General features: G+C 34.1%; 1 protein-coding gene and 2 long non-coding RNA genes across 14 annotated transcripts in view; 2 read left to right on the forward strand and 1 right to left on the reverse strand.

Annotated features, from left to right (window-relative positions):
- Positions 1-9,224, forward strand: part of LOC141378551 (uncharacterized) — a 102,747-nt gene extending 93,523 nt beyond the window's left edge. For 4 of the 11 annotated variants that reach the window (XR_015513296.1, XR_015513301.1, XR_015513306.1 and 1 more), the window contains 3 exons: positions 3,018-3,179; positions 3,556-3,633; positions 7,264-8,805. This is a non-coding gene — a long non-coding RNA (uncharacterized LOC141378551). Of the gene's footprint in view, positions 1-3,017; positions 3,180-3,555; positions 3,634-6,139; positions 6,282-7,263 lie in introns of all 11 variants that reach the window. The other 7 variants (XR_015513302.1, XR_015513305.1, XR_015513299.1 and 4 more) reach the window with 5 other exon arrangements.
- reep3a (receptor accessory protein 3a) lies at positions 681-19,665 on the reverse strand. 2 transcript variants are annotated; one of them, NM_001037575.3, is made up of 8 exons: positions 19,349-19,665; positions 15,574-15,646; positions 13,689-13,765; positions 11,982-12,102; positions 9,761-9,874; positions 7,261-7,381; positions 6,442-6,578; positions 681-3,583 (listed from the first exon to the last, which is right to left on the reverse strand). In NM_001037575.3, the coding sequence occupies exons 1-8, from the start codon at positions 19,378-19,380 to the stop codon at positions 3,509-3,511; spliced, it is 750 nt and encodes a 249-aa protein (NP_001032664.2). In that variant the 5' UTR covers positions 19,381-19,665; the 3' UTR covers positions 681-3,508. The 2 variants fall into 2 exon arrangements, with proteins under 2 accessions (NP_001032664.2, XP_087145588.1); XM_087289462.1 differs by lacking the exons at positions 681-3,583; positions 6,442-6,578 and adding an exon at positions 8,765-8,788 and having other exon boundaries at positions 7,300-7,381; positions 19,349-19,658.
- LOC147833060 (uncharacterized) lies at positions 9,769-17,583 on the forward strand. The gene is made up of 4 exons (XR_015513308.1): positions 9,769-9,904; positions 13,668-13,826; positions 15,784-16,486; positions 16,746-17,583. It is a non-coding gene; the product is annotated as an uncharacterized LOC147833060 (long non-coding RNA).
- Positions 19,666-19,675: the final 10 nt, after the last annotated feature.

A 19,675-nucleotide genomic window follows, 5' to 3' on the forward strand; every position in this document is an offset into this window, starting at 1 on the left:
ATATATATATATATATATATATACATACATATATATATATATATATATATATATATATATATATATATATATATATATATATATATATATATATATAAGAAATAAGTAATCAAACTATACATACACATATCAATTTATTTAACGATTTATTTATTTATTTATTCAATTATTTATTTATTTAACAAAAGGTTATGCATTTATGCATAATAAAACTTTACAGGAACAATTAATGAGTAATTTTCTGCTAGATTTGAATATGTAAATAGAGTTTTTAAATCATCATAAATCATCAAATGATTTTAGTTCTGAATAACATAAACATTAACATAAGATTTTAGTGAGATCTTTTGAGTGAGTCTTCTGTTGATCATGGTTAAAAAAGAACCACACAGGATACATTGTAATGTCTGAAAAAGCTGTGCTACCAGTGTCATTTTGATTCTTTAACTCTTAAAACCTATTTGGATTTGTTATGGCTAGACATTTTAAAATGAATGCCTTTAGAGATTTTTAGCTACAAGTGTTCCTTAAAAACATTTGACATGGGGGAAAAGCAGAACATGACTGCCTCTAGCGGTCACTGGAGAAACTGTAAAACAGACGAGTAGATAGCTGAGACCATTTTTCCTTTTATATATCAGGCACTAATCCAGGAGTTAACAAAAAATAAATCAGATTAGTTTGCATATTGTATTTAGTATTTTATTATTGTCTTGTCTCAAACAGACAAACTGATGTTTCATGCTCATAAAAACAAAACATTTTTATTAATCAAGGAAGTTTCTCTAGTGATAGCCACATTTCTGTCTTTCCCTGATTTTTTCCTGTCACCAATGTCAAAGGAAATAGCCTTATTTGATGACTTTAGGTCTAGGGTTACAAACACACTCAATACAGCTGTTGTTGTCACAAATCTGTACACACATCCAGAATCAACAGGTTTTCTCCATCACAAACAACATTCTAAAACATGTTAACACCCAATTCTCCCCCCTGAAACTCAAACATGGTCAAAAAAGAAGAAATCATTGCCACTGTTTACACATGTACAAACACCAATGTTTTTAACTCACTTTGTCAACTAGCATCAGACACACTCTTCTCTCATGGTTTGCAATGATAAAGCTGGAGTGTTTTGGTCAAATGTTACAGCAATTAGTGCATTTAGCTATTGAAATGAGAGAAACAGTAGCATGAAATGCAGAAACAAACATGATTAAAATGAACATTCAACACATTAAACTGGATTCCTCAAAATGTTTTAACAAAACACAATCCTAACTTAAGAAATGTATTTGGAAAGAGCTTCTAAAATACTGTTGAGACCTAAACACACAAACAATCGAGATTACAACGATAGAAATCCATTACATATTTAAAAGTTAAATAGTCGATAGTTCACCTGAAAATGCAGGATAAAATGCTAATCCTCATGTTGTTTTTAACCTGTATGATACACTTGAAATTTTTTTTTAAAAAAGGATACATTTTGAATAATATCCTGTTTAATTTTTTCCAAGAAATGATGAATAATCACAGAAAATCTTCCCTACAATGTAGACATGAAATGAACTCTTGTTAACATGCACAATTTTGTTGTTCATTTGGAAATTGTATGAAATGTTATATTTAATTTCAAATGAAATTGATATGGAACATGTTAAGAAAACACATCAGGTTGTTCTCATGTGACCCTGCACTACTAAACCTGTACATATGTTGGGCAAGGGTGTAATTGTGGGAAAAGCCAAAAGATTTAAAATTACCACATTTTATTTTATGCCAAAAATAATTTGCATATTAAGTAAAGATTTTTTTAAATTTTTATAAAGACATTTTTAACATTTCCTCTCATAAATATATCAAAATGTACTTTTCAGTTAGTAATATCCTAGCAAGCACACAATGTCAGAAGACGTTAATATTAGGTTAGATTTAAGTTGTGATGCCAGGTGATTATAATTCAATGTCTAACCAGCATCTAAGGACAATGTTGTTTTGACGTCCAATAACAACATCAAATGACGTTGGTTTTAAGTTGTGTTAGAAAGTGACTAAAACTCAATGTCGATTCACCACCTTAAACTAGGGGTGCTCGGACTCACACAGTGTCCTGCATATTTTAGTTGCGACTCCAATAAAACATATCTGACGTAGCTAGTCAAGCTCTTTCTAGGTATACAAAAACTTCCAGGCAGGTGTGTTGAAGGAAGCTAAACTTTGCAGGACACCGGCCCTCCAGGATTGAATTTGGGCACCCCTGAATTCACCACCTAAAATTCAACCTCTGATATATGTCATGGTGACATCCACACAACGCCAAGCTGTAACATCATTAGACGTTATTTGGTTGATTTTAGGTCGGACATTGACATGGCCCTGACGCTGGGTTTTGACATCAACCTGATTTTCATTTCTAGACAAAATGTAACATCCCCACGACGTCAGGGTACAACGTCAATCTGATGTCATGTTGACATGTGATCTCTGCTGGGATGCATAGAAACGAACTCATTCTAAACAACTTTAGAAGCGATTTACTGTTTGGGTTCTTCTGAACCCTCAGATTCCAGATATTGTCCAATCAAAATATTTATTTTGCTAATGCACATAGTGATTTTACAGCATTCCGAAGTTAATTCACTGAAAATAAAAAATGCTTGTTTTGATAACCTTCCATCAAACTCTGACCATCCTTCTTAGTTTAAATTGCGTAGTCAATTGGGACACTTTTATAATCCATTTATTGTGCTTTATTTGTGATTTTTTTATTGACTAAAATACACAAATAAAGCACAATAATTCACTTAAATTACATGGAAAAGAGCATACAGGATATTCTTCAAAATTACGCCTTTTAAATTCCATCAAAGAAATCTGTACTTGTTTTGAATGACATGAGGATGAAGAAAGCAGAATGAATTCTGGGTGAACTATGGAAATGTAAACATTAACAAGCTGAAACACCTATGCTTATACAAATACCTGCTATAACATGCATACTCATTTTTTTCCAGGCTCATTTCATTACTGTGAAAACAAGCTGCGAGCCGCACACCGGAGACACCTTTGACCTTGACACCTGCCCCTGTAGAAGGAGAGCAAGGACACCTGGCATATCTGTGCTACAGGATGTGCCCACACGCTCGTAGTAAAAAGAGATGTCTATACAGAAGCAGGTACAGATCTAATGTGCTCAGAACCATTCGATTTTTAGTACACTCTTAGACTTCTTGTACTTGTATTAGGTTTTGGTATTTTTTAGAACGAACAGCGCAGCATGCAAGATTCGCTATTTATCATATGCATCATTGTCAGTTGTATTCGTTTGTGGAAAAAGCGTTTACTAAATCAATGAATGTAAAAGTCATTGTTCATGCTGCAAGTCTGTAGATTTTTAGTTTAGTGCTGCTTAAAAGGAGCATTAATTTGAAGAAAAGCAGGACCAACGTTTAGGATTAAACTTAAACCCAGGATTAGATCCCATCTGGTCGTTTATACTGGACGCTCATGGATGGTCATAAGTGGACGATGTAACCAGTTGTCTTCTTCTAGGTTTCAGCTTCAGAGAGCCATAGCGAGGCTTGAAAAAAAAGGACATCATTACACACAGTTAATCTTCAATATTCTACAGTAAGTAGTAGTGCACACCAAGAATGATGACTATAAAAATAACTATAGTCATAACTAAATTAGCATATTTATCAATCATGTGCTGCAGTGTTGCTATTTGTCTGTTTAAATCTTCACACTCTTTAAAAGCAGGATGGACTTTTTTTTTTATTGTTAATGAGTTTGAAAAAACTTCCGAAATGATTCATACAGAATCCTTCTTTGCCATTACACTTTCTTTCATTACACTTTCTTTCATTACACATTTCTTTTAAATTTAAGACAATTTTAAAGGGGTCTTATGATGCCCTTTTAAAAGATGGGTAACACTTTAGTTTAAGTACCAATTCCCACTATTACCTACTGGATTATTACCTGCTTATTATTAAGACATTAGTTGTGTTCATTAGTATTTAAAAAGTATTTTCTCATTCTACATCCCAATCTAATGGTACCTAAATCCATCATCTACCTAATAAAAAGCAGCAAATTAATACTTTGAGGTAAAATCTTAGTTTAGGTTTTGGTAATGGCGAAAATGATACCTTAAAATAAAGAGTGACTAAAAGATGACTTTTCAGCTAAAATTAGGTTCTGGATGATATATAGTATATAGTATACCATGCTGAATATGTATTTTTTGATTGTATGTTTGTAACTTAAATGAAAATAAGCTTTTGGTCACACCCAATTTTCCAAAAGAGGGTTGAGCCTTTACAGCTTGTTCCTCATTTACTCTGCCAACAACAAGCAAAAGATCTGCATGTGTTTTAAAGCGTTGTTGATTTAAACTCCTAAAACTGACATTATTCTTTAATGTAAAAGTGCGCTCATTTTTGCAATTGTTTTAGAACTTCCGATTCAGTTGCCTATGGGAGAAATGACTAGGAATAATAAACAGCAGAAAACAGTTAAACTACTTGCTCTACAAAACAAGTGTTTGCATGACTATAAAGACAAAGTAGAATTATATATTAAGAAAATGTCAGTTTGCAACATCAAGCAGCAGAACGAGCTGTTTTTAACATCTAAAAACGAATAGAAGTTAATGATACCGGTGGTCTCTTCAGCCAAAAAGATTCAAATGGCTGCATCCGCTCGTAGGCGAAGAATAAGGTCAATATGGAATTGTGAATCCAAAGACAAAGTGCACACAGAATGTTGCAATCACATGCAATTATGTGCCAACTTAAGGTTAATATTTCATGCTTTTTCATCAACTGACAAATAAACAAAAGGCTATGTAAAAACAAACAAAAAAACACAATAGAGCTCCACTATACTGGGAAAATATGCAATATATGATATTGTTGTTGAGTATCGATTACAGTATTACCTTTACCTAAATTAGAGATCCCCAAACTAGGGCCCGTGGGCCAACGTTGGCCCATGCTAACCTTTTATTTGGCCCACCATCCCATGGTGGGAAGAGAGAAAGAATTATCTTTGACAGAGATCGTCTTTTCAAAATTGAATGTAACATTTTGTTTGTATGTAATTTCACTCGACAGTAAAAATTGTGTGATTAATGGGACTGTTTAAGTTTTTACTGTAATAAATTCATTATAATTTTTTAAAAAATATACTGCATTAGTTATTTTCAAATATTAGGAAATTAATTTGGAAATTACTCATGGAAACTTCAATGTATTACAGTTTGCTAAAAACTAAAAAACTCAGCAGATGTTCTGATCTTCATTGACTGTTTTCATTGTCCTTTCTTGTCTCTCTCTACTCCTGCTGTTAGTCTTTGTATTCAGCTCTCTGCTCTGAGGGAGTAAGTTCACCTTCAGGCCTTATCTAGCCAATAGCATAAGAGCATCTACTGGGGAGGTGGGTATAAAGATAATAAAACCCAATCTAATTGGTCATATTTGAATAAACAACCTATGCATGCAGACAGATACGTGCCTATAAAATACATTAAATTTATCTCTCTTCTTTGCAATACAGAAATTTTATATACTGTTACTGCCATAGTGACAATTTTTAAAATATATATTCAATTCATTTTTATTTCCAGAGCGCTTTTACAATGTAGATTGTGTCAAAGCAGCTTAACATAGAAGTTCTTGTAAATTAAAACTTTGTCAGTGCAGTTTTCAGAAGTAAAGTTCATATACTGTATTGTATAACCCTAATACACCACTTTAAATAATGTTTGTTATGTCTGTGAGTTTAAATAATTCCAGAAGAAGTTGTGTACAGTAACTGAGAGTTCAAAGTGGCCATTACCGCCGGAGCTTATACCGCCGCCGTTTGAAATTGCAGCCACTCTGTTTTTATTGTATGACCGCAGTTTGTGAATAAGCCACGAGGGGGCACAAAGAGACGGGATGCGAACGGACAGAAATAGCCTATACATAAGTCAAAGCATTATAATTCCTTCATTAATCATTTAATCAATCATTAATCATATATCAGTATGTTAGGTCAGTGAAACCATCTCTCATACTTAGTTACAACACTACTTATGAAGACTAATCAGGTTGAATTGTTTAATATTATGATATTGTTACATGTACAGTATCTTCCAGGAAGACAGTTCAGGACTACAATCAAGACATTTGAGAGAGTTCAAAATCTGTGCTTCCTGTAGAGTGGATTTTCTGCTTTGTAAATGCTGATCGTTTCATCCTCAGCCAGCAACATAGCACACTTAAGTAAATGTAAGAAGTATAAACTTTCAGATCTTTACAGTCATTGTCATAGTTATCATCCTTGATGTGAATGAGCCTTTAAAAGTCTGAGAACACTAGGCTAAATGTTTGTATTCTGTTTTGGATTATACTATAACTAAATCTACAATATATGCATGTACAAAGCTACCTCTTTGCGTGCTGCTTTGGCACGAGTGAGTTTCACGCTCTGAGATCTGCGTAGCCCCTTCTGCACAGACGCCTCATCTTCAGAGAATATTCCATCTGTTTCCTCCTCATGACCCTCCCCTGTCTGTTTATATGGCTCTGGTGGAGCAGATGCACAGGGGAAGCAATAAAGATCTCAAACAAGTGGGATTAAACCTTGAAGAATTACTTTTTTTATCCCCCAAATTTTTATTCTGTCATCATTTACTCACCCATATGTCACCCCAAACCCATTTGTGACTTTGTGGAACACACAGAGATACAAACACTATGAATAGATTTTGAAGCTAATTCTCAATCCGATAAAGGATGCAAAATCTCCAGAAAATGTTTTGAAATATACAGTTACATATCATCAGTTAGCTCTGTCAACCTTGTAGCTCTGTCTTTAAGGGTTATTATTAATTAATGAAATTTCCATTCCATCCGTTCAATTAATAGAGTTTTGAACATCCAGAACCTGTCTATAAATAAGATTCTTTGCAGCTCAGTGCATTTTTCCTCACACAAACTCACAATGGGTTGGATGAATAAAGTAAATAATGGCTCTCACTTTAAATGCTTCAACTCATTGACCAACCAAAGGATAATTTTCAATCCTTATCCTGCCACTAGAGGGAGACATAATAATGATTTATTGATGACACACAATTTGCACATCTGCTCTTGAGGTCTTAAAATGCTAATTTGGGCTCTTACAGTTCATTTGTTTCCTTAGCTAAATGGGTATGTGGTAATTTTTCATAATTATTTAATCAATCATTTATCATTTTATAATCACCAGAATCCGCAGGCGGCAGGGCCCGTCGGCTGGAGTTGAAGATGGCTGATTGCTCAGAGGGAACCTGCGTCAGGTCTGGAATACTGAAACTCCTCAGACGTTCACTGATGGCCCCCTGTCCCTGTGAGCAGAGTCATGTGATTAGATGTGGCTGATGGGCAGTTGTACTCTGTATATTCAATACAGTATATTCAATACAGTATATTCAAAATTATTAGCCCTTCTTTTTCCTAAATATTTCCTAAATGATGTTTAGCAGAGCAAACACTTTTTTCACAGTATTTCCTATATTTTTTCTTCTGGAAAAAAAAGTTTTGTTTTATTTCAGCCTAAATTTTAAGGTCAATATTATAAGCCCCCTTAAGCAATACATTTTTTTTGGTTTGTCTGCAGAACAAACCATTATTATACAATGATTTGCCGGATAACCATAACTTGCCTAGTTAATCCAATTAACCTAGTTAAGCCTTTAAATTGCACTTTAAACTGAATACTAGTATCTTGAAAAATATGTAGTAAAATAGTACAGTATATACTGTCATCATGGCAAACAGTGTTGGAGGTAAAGCATTACATGGAAAGCGAGTGACTTAATAATATTACTTTTCTAAGTAACAAGTAAAGTAACGCATTACCTTAAAATAAATAAGTAATATTATTTGAGTTACTTTTTTTTTTTTTCAAATGTAATGCAAGTTACTTTTTTAGTTTAATTCTTTAGCTTTAAAACTTAAAAAAAAATTGCAGAATTAAAAATGAATCCCCTTATGTTTCTGCGATGAAAGTATTCTCAATATTTTGAACGCATCAAAGAAAAGGAAAAGGTGATTGTCTTAATAGACAGTTATTTTATGTAACTATTAAGACAAAAAGTAAAAAAATAGCAAACACATTGCTTTAAACTTTCATTAATCTGTATATACATCATGCAGAGCTCTGGGTCAGGATGTTCTCAGAAGATAACATTAGCCTACGTTATGTTTTATGTGTTTTTATTAAAAGGAAATGAAGGTTATACATAAAACCCTGCAAGTTCTGAAAAAGATCAGGCCAGGTACAAAAAAACTAATGCATAAGTAATTCAAAAGTAACGTAACGCATTACTTGCCATACAAAGTAACTAACGCAACTTACTTTTTTGGGGAGTAACTCAATATTGTAATGCATTACTTTCTAAAGTAACTTTCCCAAACACTAATGGCAAAGATAAAATAAATCAGTCATTAGAAATGAGTTATTAAAACTACTATGTTTAGAAATGTTTTGAATAAAATCTTCTTTCTGTTAAACAGAAATTGGGTAAAAAAAAACATACAGGATACAGGAGAATACAGAAGAGCTAATACTTCTGACTTCAACTGTATATTCAATTGCCAAAAGCCTCAAATGTGACTACATTTATAGTAAACAATCAAATACATTTTTAATTTTAACTCCCATGAAGGCATCTGATAGTTAATAATGCAAACAGGTTAGAGCAGATGGAAAAAGAAAAGCAAGTTACCTGAGAGATGTTCAACAGCTACTGCTGGAGATTAGTTTAGCAAAAAGAAAGAGAAAGAGAGAGAGAGACAGCTAGATTTTTACATTTTCAGAAGAAAGTGCTCAGAGTACCATTAGCAATGCATAAGCCTCTCTGAGTGATTTTACAGTAAGTGTCGCTTTGCGGATGCTAGGGTAGTTGCTTATTGGCTGCATGAGCCCACCCTTATTTCACTTTGATATTCTTGACCTTAGCAAAAACCACTTCTGAAAACAATCAGGAATCGAAGAGCACTAGTGTTGCTGATCTTTTTTTTTTTGGGCACCAGACATGGCCAGACAGCAAATTTGATTTGAAAAACAGGAGAGGCCACAGTGAAGACCACCATTCATTTTACTGGGTCACTTCTGTTATGCAGTGCATTTCTTTAACATTGAAGCCTAGCTGTTAAGGCCGTTCCAATGTTACAAATATTTATACCAAAAAATAAATAATAATATATACTAATATACTGTATATAATCTCTGTCTAAATAGTTTCTATTTACCAAAGCTTCTGTTCATCAACCATTTTAAGATTTTGAACTGTAAACGTATAGAGGTATAATAAATTAAGTTGCTTATTATTTGAAAAGTCTGGTATAACCTTTCATTTAAAAATGAAAGGGCTCAAAACAGCTCAACAGAAATGACTGTTAAAAATTAATCACCAGTTTGCAATTAAAAGGTTCTGTCTAGATTCTAAATATAATATGGAAATCAGGTTTTTTAAATAAGTTTTCAAATTGTACACTTTTGTTCTTTTTATACACATAAATAAGTTGTTACAGAGCAAGAATACATGAAAACTAAATAAAAGAAAAAGGTCAGAACCTATAGTTTCAAGGTGAGGTAATGTGTCAATGCAAAACAATTCCTCTGTTTACATAGAATCAAAGTTGTTCGCTGAGCAAATCGGCTTAGTTATTGAGTTAGTGGAGTTCAAATGGCCAGTATAAACTGTGAGTCTGTATTTTACCTTCACAGCAGCAGTGACAGCAGCAGCGGCTGCGATTGTGAGACCCTGACGCCCAAAATTCACCATGGTCTCATAGCTCCTCTCTCTGGCCTGGACAATATATTCATCAATCTCCTAAAAAACACAATGGAAAACAGTCAATAAGTTTACACTTAACATACACCTTTTATGCCTTTTCTGGTTATTGGATTTATATAGTATGTAATATAGCTGTTTGTGAATGTAAAACGTCTGCAATAAGATCAAAGCACATTACTTACAGTATGTCTCAAAAGAACAAACCTATTCTAATCTGTCTGAAATGGGTCATAGGTGATTTCAGTATTTCTTTATGTACATATGGATGCACAAACGCAGTATCTGATTTCCAGTAGTTTATTTTTGATCCGTTTTTTTTTTTTCAGATTAATTTTTTTTTCAGATTTCAGTGACCACTGTGGGTTATTCTTTCTTCAATGGAAGGGCATCAACAATTTTGTCCATGTCTCTATATACATATGAATAAACATTTTCTCTTTGTCTTCTTCTGGAGCTGAAATGCAGTAGTCTGTATTATTTGTTTGGCTGAACATGAGTATTGACCATTTGACACAATCTAGAATATTTTCACTCTTCAAAATTTGTCCATGGTATGATATGACAGCAACAGGTCTGTGGGCTCAAAGCTGTTTTGGAGCAGGTTTATTTCATATAAACAGGATTCATAAATAGGAAACTGAGAAAATACTGAAAGAGGAGATGCAGACCATGCTTTTTTAAATGTTTTAAATAGACAGTTAGGATTAAGAAACTTGAATTCTTTTAGGTATAAAATCTAAAGATAAGGCTAAATAAAACACAACACTAAATTAATACTAAATACAAAATGCTTGACAGAGTATTAAACTTGTACAAATAGCCTACAAAGAATGGGCAAAGTTATTGCATATCATTTAACATTGTTTCATTTATTAAAAATGACATTTTGCTCCTGGCTGAAAGTGTAATATTAATCAGAAGATGTCTTCACGATGTTGTTTTGTCAGTCAATCACTGCATTTATGATTTTGAGGATTGATAGATCTTACCACAAACACAAGCACAGACTCAATTCATCTACATATTTTAATATGATTCGCAAACCTGTTTGAAGAACTGAATGAGCCAGAAATCAGTTGATATGAAAGATCCATGATTTGCCAAATTATCTTATATCTTTTAAATGACATATTAAAAAGGTTGGTTTCCAACCTGTTGCTGTAAACATTGAATCAATTATAACATTGGACATTCTGACCAATCAGAGCAAAATATGCTCTCAGAAATAATTTTTAAGTGAAAAATTTAAAACACTGTAAGACAAGAGGTGATGTAAATTATGCGAAAATGAGCATTTTATGATTTAAGCTTGTACTTCAAACATTTACATGTATACTTTTCCTTAACCTCCATCTATGACTTTGACAACAAACAATTATGGATGGCCAAAAACAAGATATGCAAGCACAGTTAAACAAACCATGTTTACTGTTGGAGTTGATAAAGATCATGTAATCACAATACCCAAATATCCAAGCCATCTGTCTTTCTCATTCACAGTTGAAGTCAGAATTATTAGCCCTCCTGAATTATTAGCACCTTTTTCCCCAATTTCTGTTTATAGAAAGATTTTTTCAAAACATTTCCAAACTTATTAGTTTTACTAACTCATTTCTAATAACTTTTAATAATTCATTTCTAATTTTTTTTTTATCTTTGCTATTATGACAGTAGATAATATTGCACTGAATATTTTTAAGATACTTGTGTTCAGCATAAAGTGTAACTTAAAAGCTTAACTAGGTTAACTAGGCAGGCTAGGTTAATTAGAAAAGTTATTTTATAACCATGGTTTGTTCTGTAGACTCTTAAAAAATATATAGCTTAAAGGGGCCAATAATGTTGACTTTTTAAAATGATTTTTTTAAAAATTAAAAACTGCTTTTATTCCAGCCGAAATAAAACCAACTCCAGAAGAAAAAATATTATAGCAAATATTGTGAAAAATTCCTTGCTCTCTTAATCATTGTTTGGGAAAATAGAAAAACAAAATCACTGGGGGGCTAATAATTGTGACTTCAACTGTATGTAATCCCTGATTATGTAATCCTCCTCAATCCATGACAGGTTTGAATACAGCGATGAGTTTACTATCAGTGAACGCCTATTCCCAGGGAACCCGATGATGTGTATGGGTCATTACCCTCTCTTTGGATGCCAGCATAGGGTGTAGGAACTTCCTGTAGATGACACTGGCTCCTCTGGTGTAGGGAGACAACAGCCAAAAGACGAAAGCCATTTTTAGCTCATAATAAACTGGAAACCTGAAACACAGTTAAAAGTAATCAATGTGAAATTCTGAATAATTCTGAGATTGGCTTTCTCTTTGATACGTCAGCATTGTTTATCGTAAACAACCAATAAAAAGACTTGGTTGATCGATTTGATATAATGCATATAGTTTGCTGTTCTTAAAACCAGTCCAAAGACGATAAAGAGCTTTTATTAGTCTGCTGTACATGTTGTACTTTATACTTACTGTATACTCCATTCTCTTTCACTCTGAATAAATATATTTAAACTGAAGCTATACATTCACCGGCCACTTTATTAGGTACACCTTACTAGTATCAGTTGGACCCCTTTTTGTTTTCAGAACTGCCTTAGTCCTTCGTGGCATAGATTAAACAAGGTACTGGAAATATTATTTAAAGATTTTGGTCCATATTGACATGATAGCATCACGCAGTTGTTGGAGATTTGTTGGCTGCACATCCATGATATGAATCTCCAGTTTCACCAAATCTCACCACATCTATTCTGAGATGATTTGTGCTTTATGATATGGCACAGAACCCACAGAACTGCCACTCACTGGATATTGTCTCTTTTCTTCAGACCATTCTCTGTAAACCCTAGAAATGATTGTGCATGAAAATCCCAGTAGATCAGTAGTTTCTAAAATACTTAAAACAGCCCGTCTGGCACCAACAACCATACCACGTTCAGTCACTTAAATCACCTTTCTTCCCCATTCTGATGCTCGGTTTGAACTGCAGCAGATCGTCTTGACCATGCTTACATGCCTAAATGCATTGAGCTGCTGCCACGTGATTGGCTGATTAAAAGTTTGTATTAAAAAGCAGTTGAACAGGTATACCTAATAAAGTGGCCAGTGAGTGTATATACATTATATAAAACATATATTATTAGCATGTAAAATATAACTTTACAACCACTTAGAGTAAAAGCTTTTAGCATAGGTGTGATTTCAGTAGTTCCTACAATTTGGAATCTTGAATACATTTCAGTATGAATGATTTTGAAGAATTGTGATTGGCTTATGAGTGTGTGCGAGTAAAAATGTGTAAATAAAATGAAAATAAGATTGTGTGAGAGTGAAAATTTGTGCATGTGATAGGAAAATGTGAGTGTACAGTATATGAGTGCTAAAATTAATTATGGCCTGCAAATATACAATAAAGTGTTATAGCTAATTCAATATTTTTAATTGGGATATTTTAAAAGAGCATTTTTAATGCCAGTTTCTAGTTGTACCCTTTGACTCCATTCTGAGCTATCCATGCGAAATAAAGCTAATCTAATTTAGGAAGACCAAAGCCAGCAAAATAGGCAGAGCTTTTTTTCAAAATGTCATACAACTAATGAAAGGCACTGGAATTTAACTGAACTGAAACTGAACCTAACAGACTGGTTCCTCTAAGTAGCCCGAGGAAAATTAGCAGTTCAAAAACAGATAAAAGCTCTTTTCATACAGAACAAAGACTGGACAGTGAAAAGCTATAATTGGGAACAGTGGCCAAATGTTAATAAAACCACTTGATTACTGCATGTAATCTAATAATAATTCTGTATTTGTTCTTTCCAGACTGTGTGTGTGTGTGTTTACCAAGCCAAAGAAAGATCTGTGATCGTCTCCACCACTGTGTAAAGAGCAAACACAATCCAGTACATCATCCATCGCACCTGTCAAACCATAAACACAACAACATCCACTCAAGGTGAAAAATTACAGATAGCTCACCATGTAAGTACTATAATATATGAAAGGTAAAATGATGTTCATCAAAGTACTACTGCAGCATCATCACTGTAGCACAGCACTTTATTTTCTGTGAGAAGAGAAAGGGAAGTAGCTGGAAGAGATCTGCGGAAGAGCCGTATTAAATTGCTAAACAGCTCAGGATTTAGTTACTGACAGTCTCTGTCAGACACTAAGAGCAACCAGGATATACAGACAGACTGTACAGCAGGAGCTCTCCGTCTATTCTGGCTAATTACATTCTCTGAACTCAAATGTTAAAGGGACAGTTCACCCAAAAATGAAAATTCTGTCATCATTTACTCAGCTTTTACTTTGGGCTGCTCGATTATGGGAAAAATCATAATCACGATTATTTAAAATGATTATCAGTTGGAATTAATATGAATCGCCCTCTTGTGAATTTTTTTTATATATAAATATTTCCCAGATGATGTTTAACAGGAACTTTTTACAGTATTTCCTATAATATTTTTTTCTTCTGGAGAAAGGCTTAATTGTTTTATTTCAGCTAGAATAAAAGCAGGTTTAATTATTTTAAAAACCTATTTTAATAGCTCAATATTATTAGCCCCTTTAAGCAATACATATTTTTGATTGTCTGCAGAAGAAACTACTGTTATACAATGACTTGCCTAATTACACTAATTAAGCCTTTGAAAAGCAATTTAAGCTAATTACTAGTATCTTGAAAAGTCTCTAGTAAAATATAGTGTGCTGTCATCATAGCAAAGATAAAATAAATCAGTTATTAGAAATGAGTTATTAAATCTGTTATGTTTAAACTGTGCTTTAAGCATCTTCACTGTAAGAAAAAAAACTTTAGCTAAAAAATTCCTTCAGTCAAGAGCAGTGAGGGATTTTCTCCTTTTGTTGTTTGATTCATAGTAAAAACATGCGGCAGCAGGAATATTGCGCGCTGTCACTTTAAGAATAGTGCGACTCTGATATGGTTTCTCTTTCCTATGTCTTTTGATTCTCAACTTGTTTGTGCAAAATTACATTACAGTACATGCTTTCAGTCATTTTCACGTGGAACTGAGCTTTGCAGAGCAACAAATGTGTACAACTGGAAAGGGGCGGTATAAGATGGAATAATCGTTTATCCTGATGAATGGTTTTTCATAATCGTTATAAGCTGAAATCGATTTTCGATTAAATGCACAGCCCTACTTTTACTTCACAAATCTATTTGAGTCTCTTTTTTATGTTAAACACAAAAGAGGATATTTTGAATGTTGAGACTTCTATAATATTTATATTTTCCCCCTACTATAGTTTTTGCTAGTTTCCAACATTCTTCAAAATATCTTCTTTTGTTCGAACACCTCAAATACACCTTCTGCAAAAACGTTTTTTGAGGTTTGGCAGCCTTTTCTATCCCACATTGAATGCTCAGATGTTACTATGTCCTAAGTGAAAAATTATACCAAATTTTCCAACTATTTTTATTTATCATTTTATTTTTTCTCCCTTTTTTATGGGGTGTGAGTATGTTTGTAGCTATGCACAGTCCAAATGTGTGTGTTGTGGGAGAATTGAAGACTACTAAAAATCAATAAACATATTTGAATAATACATTATCTTTTGTGTTCAGTAGAGGAAAAACACTCAAATAGATTTGGAACAGCTTGGGGATGAATAGATACCTACATTTTTACTATCCCTTTAAGATTTGATGAATCAGCAGGGCATAGCTAGATAGCTTATGTGCAAAATATTAGGTACTTACATATTCTTTGACGTTTTTGGATTTGACAGCTTTAAAGGAATAGTAGGCAGGGTACAGCGTTCCAAACACAAGACTGTGTACAAAAAACACAAAGACAAACTCATGAGAGTATATACAGAAAATACCACACATTTGTTACACTATAAGCAGGCAACAGGGTTCATACACATTTTAACTACTAAAATTCAATGACTTTTCCATGATTTGTAGCTCCCCGATGCCAGCAGCACTCATGCAGCCCCAGAACATGACACTCCCACCATCATGTTTAATGGTAGACAAGACACACTTGTCTTTGTACTCCCCACCTGGTTGTTGCCACACAGACTTGACACCATCTGAACCAAATGGGTTTATCTTGGTGTGAGACCACAGGACATGGTTCCAGTAATCCTGGTCCTTAGTTTGCATGTCTGCAGCAAATTGTTTGCAAGCTTTCTTGCATCGTCTTTAGAAGAGGTTTCCTTCTAGGACCACAATCATGCAGACTAATTTGATGCAGTGTGCGGCGTACGATTTGAGCACTGACAGGTTGAACTCCCATATTTTCAATCTCTGCAGCAATGCTGGAAGCACTCATCCGTCTGTTTTTCAAAGACAATCTTTAGATGTGATGCTGAGAACGTGCACTCAGCTTCCTTGACTGACCATGGCGAGGCCTGTTCTGGGAAGAACCTGTCCTCTTAAAGCACTAAATAGTCTGGGCCACTGTGCTGCAGCACAGTTTCAGAGTGTTGGCTATCGCTTTATAGCCTAGGCCATCTTTATGTAAGGCAACAATTTGTTTTTCAGGCCTTCTGGGAGTTGTTTGCCATGAGGTGCAATGTTGAACTTTCAGTGGCCTGGTTGAGAGAGTGGAAGAGCTTTTATACCAAATTTAACTCACCTGCTATCTGTGGATACCCGAGACAGTGTAACACTTATGAGTTACATGACACAGGGAAAGAGAAATTACTAATTGTGCTCAATTTTGATATTTTCACTTAGGGGTGTACTCACTTTTGTTGCCAGGGGTTCAGCTATTATTGGCTGTATTTGTAGTTATTTTGAGAGGACAATAAATTTACACTGCTATAAACACTTTACACTGACTACTATTCATTGTGTCAAAGAGTCATTTCTGCAGTGTTGTCCTATGAAAAGTTATAAATAAATATTTGCAGAAGTGGGAGTATATATGTATGTGTAATAATAATATATAATAATAATAATGTGAGAGTATGTGATTGGCCAAGGATTAAAAAAAACATTTATACAACTAACCAATATTCAAGTATACAGAATCTGTTTTCATGACTTTTCCAGGGTTTCCATGACTGTATAAACCCTGAGGCAAAAAAATTGTCACGTGTCCAGTGTTTTGGTGTGTTGGTGTAGTTTCTGTGTTTATGTCATGTGACTTCCCCATGTGCGGTGATTCCTTTGTTTCATTTTCCACCTGTGTCTCACCCCTGTGTCTAATTAGCTGTAGTATGTGCTATGTATTTAAGTCCCTGTGGTTAGTTTGCTCCTTGTTCGGTATTGAAGTGCCATGGTTTTTACCCTGATTCCTGTGTGTTGAGTGTTTTGCAAATAAATACGTGTATGTTTTTATAACTCCTGTAATCCAGCGCATCTCTTTATAGAGTGAGAATGTGACACAAATAGACGCAGTACTGTATTGATCAATCAAAATGTGTTGTTAACTGTATAGATGTATTTATTGTAGCATTTATTTCACTGACTGCACATTAGGGTTGCACGATGCTGGAAAAAAAATGGTCATTGCAATATTTTGTATTTCAGCGATATGCATTGCGTTATGATATATATTTCACCAGATGGATTGAATGACTCTTTTTGGGAAGAATTCACCATTTTAGAAGGTTTGGGGTGATTTTTATAGTGAAGTGCATGTGCATGCATTACTAAAGTTAATTTTAAACTGGATTTGTTTTGTGGGGGAAGCATACAAATGACAGAAAGAACAGTTTGATTTTGGTCTGGGAGGTCTTAATGGCAGTTGGACACAAATATAAAAAAAAATCTAATGTAAACTTGGCTAGTCTTCATGATAAATGTAATTTAATTAGCCTTTGGTGAAGCAAAATTGTTTCTTTTGCCAGAATGCTTTAAACTCTGTTTAACAAAAATAAATCAAAACAAATGCAATTAATAAACTTTACATCCACAATTGTGAAAGTTTGCCATTAACCTACAAGCTCCTGGTCAACAATAAGCCGTACTTGACATTGCAGATCCAGCGATGAGACTATTGCCGATGTGCATATTGCAATATCAATGCTAAAACGTTATATTGTACAGCCTTACTACACATCCACGGCCTTCACTGTAACCAGCCTGTCTTTGCCTGAATCATGTATTTTCTAGTAGCTATGGGAACGACAGCACTGCCTGATACCGTCTAAAGTTATGTGGGATCATGGGTGTGTGTGTGTGTGTGTGTGTGTGTGTGTGTGGTGTGGAACCGTTGGATGAATTCCATTTATTGCATAACTGTTTCTCCACTCTAAAACATCTCTACTATAAAGTGCTGAAGTCAAGAGTACAGGTCATCTCTTAACTTAAAGTGAACAGTGAAACTATCAATTGTGATAAAAAGTACTTCAACATCACCAAGTCCAAGCAGAGCACATCAAGAAGCTTGCTTTGCTTTTAAAAGTCAGATGAAAGTGTTTAAACGTTGAACGCCTTTATGAACACATTAGAGTCACAATGGTTTAGTCATGCCTTTCCTATTACGCTGAGAGAACTCGTGAGTGTAAAAAAAGAAGGGAAAGAATAGGAATGTGTGTTTGGTGTGTATGATGTTAGTGCACATCTCCAAAACAGCTAGGCCTTGCTTGCCTGGGGGCGAATAATTAATTGTGAAAACTTGCATTAAAAACACAAAAGACATTTCGAAAGACCTTTAGACTTTGAAACCAACTATAACCTACAATATATAAATGTATTTCTATCAGTGATGACCGGAGACCCTTATCTCTTACACTGTCAGTATTGTAAAGATAACAAACCCCACAGCAAACAGCACCTAGTGAGACGAGACAGCCTGTGCCTTGCTTGCGGTGACCTTTTCCGCAAAAAGAGACACACCTACTGAAACATTACGGTCCAGCAGGAAAACAGCAGTTCCTCTATGGCAGACAGGGACTAAAGCAGGTCTTCAGCCAAATGCATGATGAATTTCCTGTTCTATTCCACTACATCAGCTAGATTTATGCAGGGTTTTCCTGTATAATTTATGATCTCATCATGTTTGATCCTTGACTTTCTTTTCAATGAATTTCAATAATTTTTCCCCCAATACTTTAACTATCATTTGTTAGGACTGGATGGTTTCTGGAAGATATTGAAAGACTGAAAGGTTTTTGTTTACTCAAACTTTGATTACTATAAATCAAAATTTATACTGACTGTAAATATTTCTTTGTCCTTTTAAAATGTATTAAACATATTAAAAGTTATTGCTTTTTTTTGTGGCTGTTATGGTGTATTATACATTTTCCAATGTGGTAACCAAGTTATTTATAATACTAAGACACAACTTATGCTTTATGCACGTTGATGTTTTTTATTTACTCTTTAAAATCAGCAAATAAACTATAATAAACCATAAATTAAGTTTGTAAATCCATAATACTGTATTTTTTTTTTTGTATTTTAACATAGACAGAACAGTAAGCATAGATTTGGTTATGAAAGCGCAACATCAGCGGTTTTTTACTGATGCATATACTGTAGCTTAGAAACAAAACATGTAATAAATACTCACACGATGACCCTTGATATAATCCACGACACCATTTTGCATAACCTGTTGCACTTTAAAGTTATGAGATTCGCTGCAGGTTTGGTTCAGATGAATAATTTATTCAAATAAACAGTAACTAACGTTAACATTAACTTCTGTCTCGAACACCGAGTTCCTGGTTTTAACGTATGCTTCCTGAAATCCGCAATTCTGCTAGATGACATCGTTATTTGACGAATAAACCGGTCGTTTCTGCTGTTGTCGTCTTCCTACATGATGTCCCGTTGTGTTAAAAATGTATGTATTGTTTTCCTCTTCGCATGTCCTTTTCGGACTAGGGACGATGTC

The sequence above is a fragment of the Danio rerio genome, chromosome 17, assembly GCF_052040795.2.
Source record: "Danio rerio strain M-AB ecotype USA chromosome 17, GRCz13ab, whole genome shotgun sequence".
Classification (NCBI taxonomy): Eukaryota; Metazoa; Chordata; class Actinopteri; order Cypriniformes; family Danionidae; genus Danio; species Danio rerio.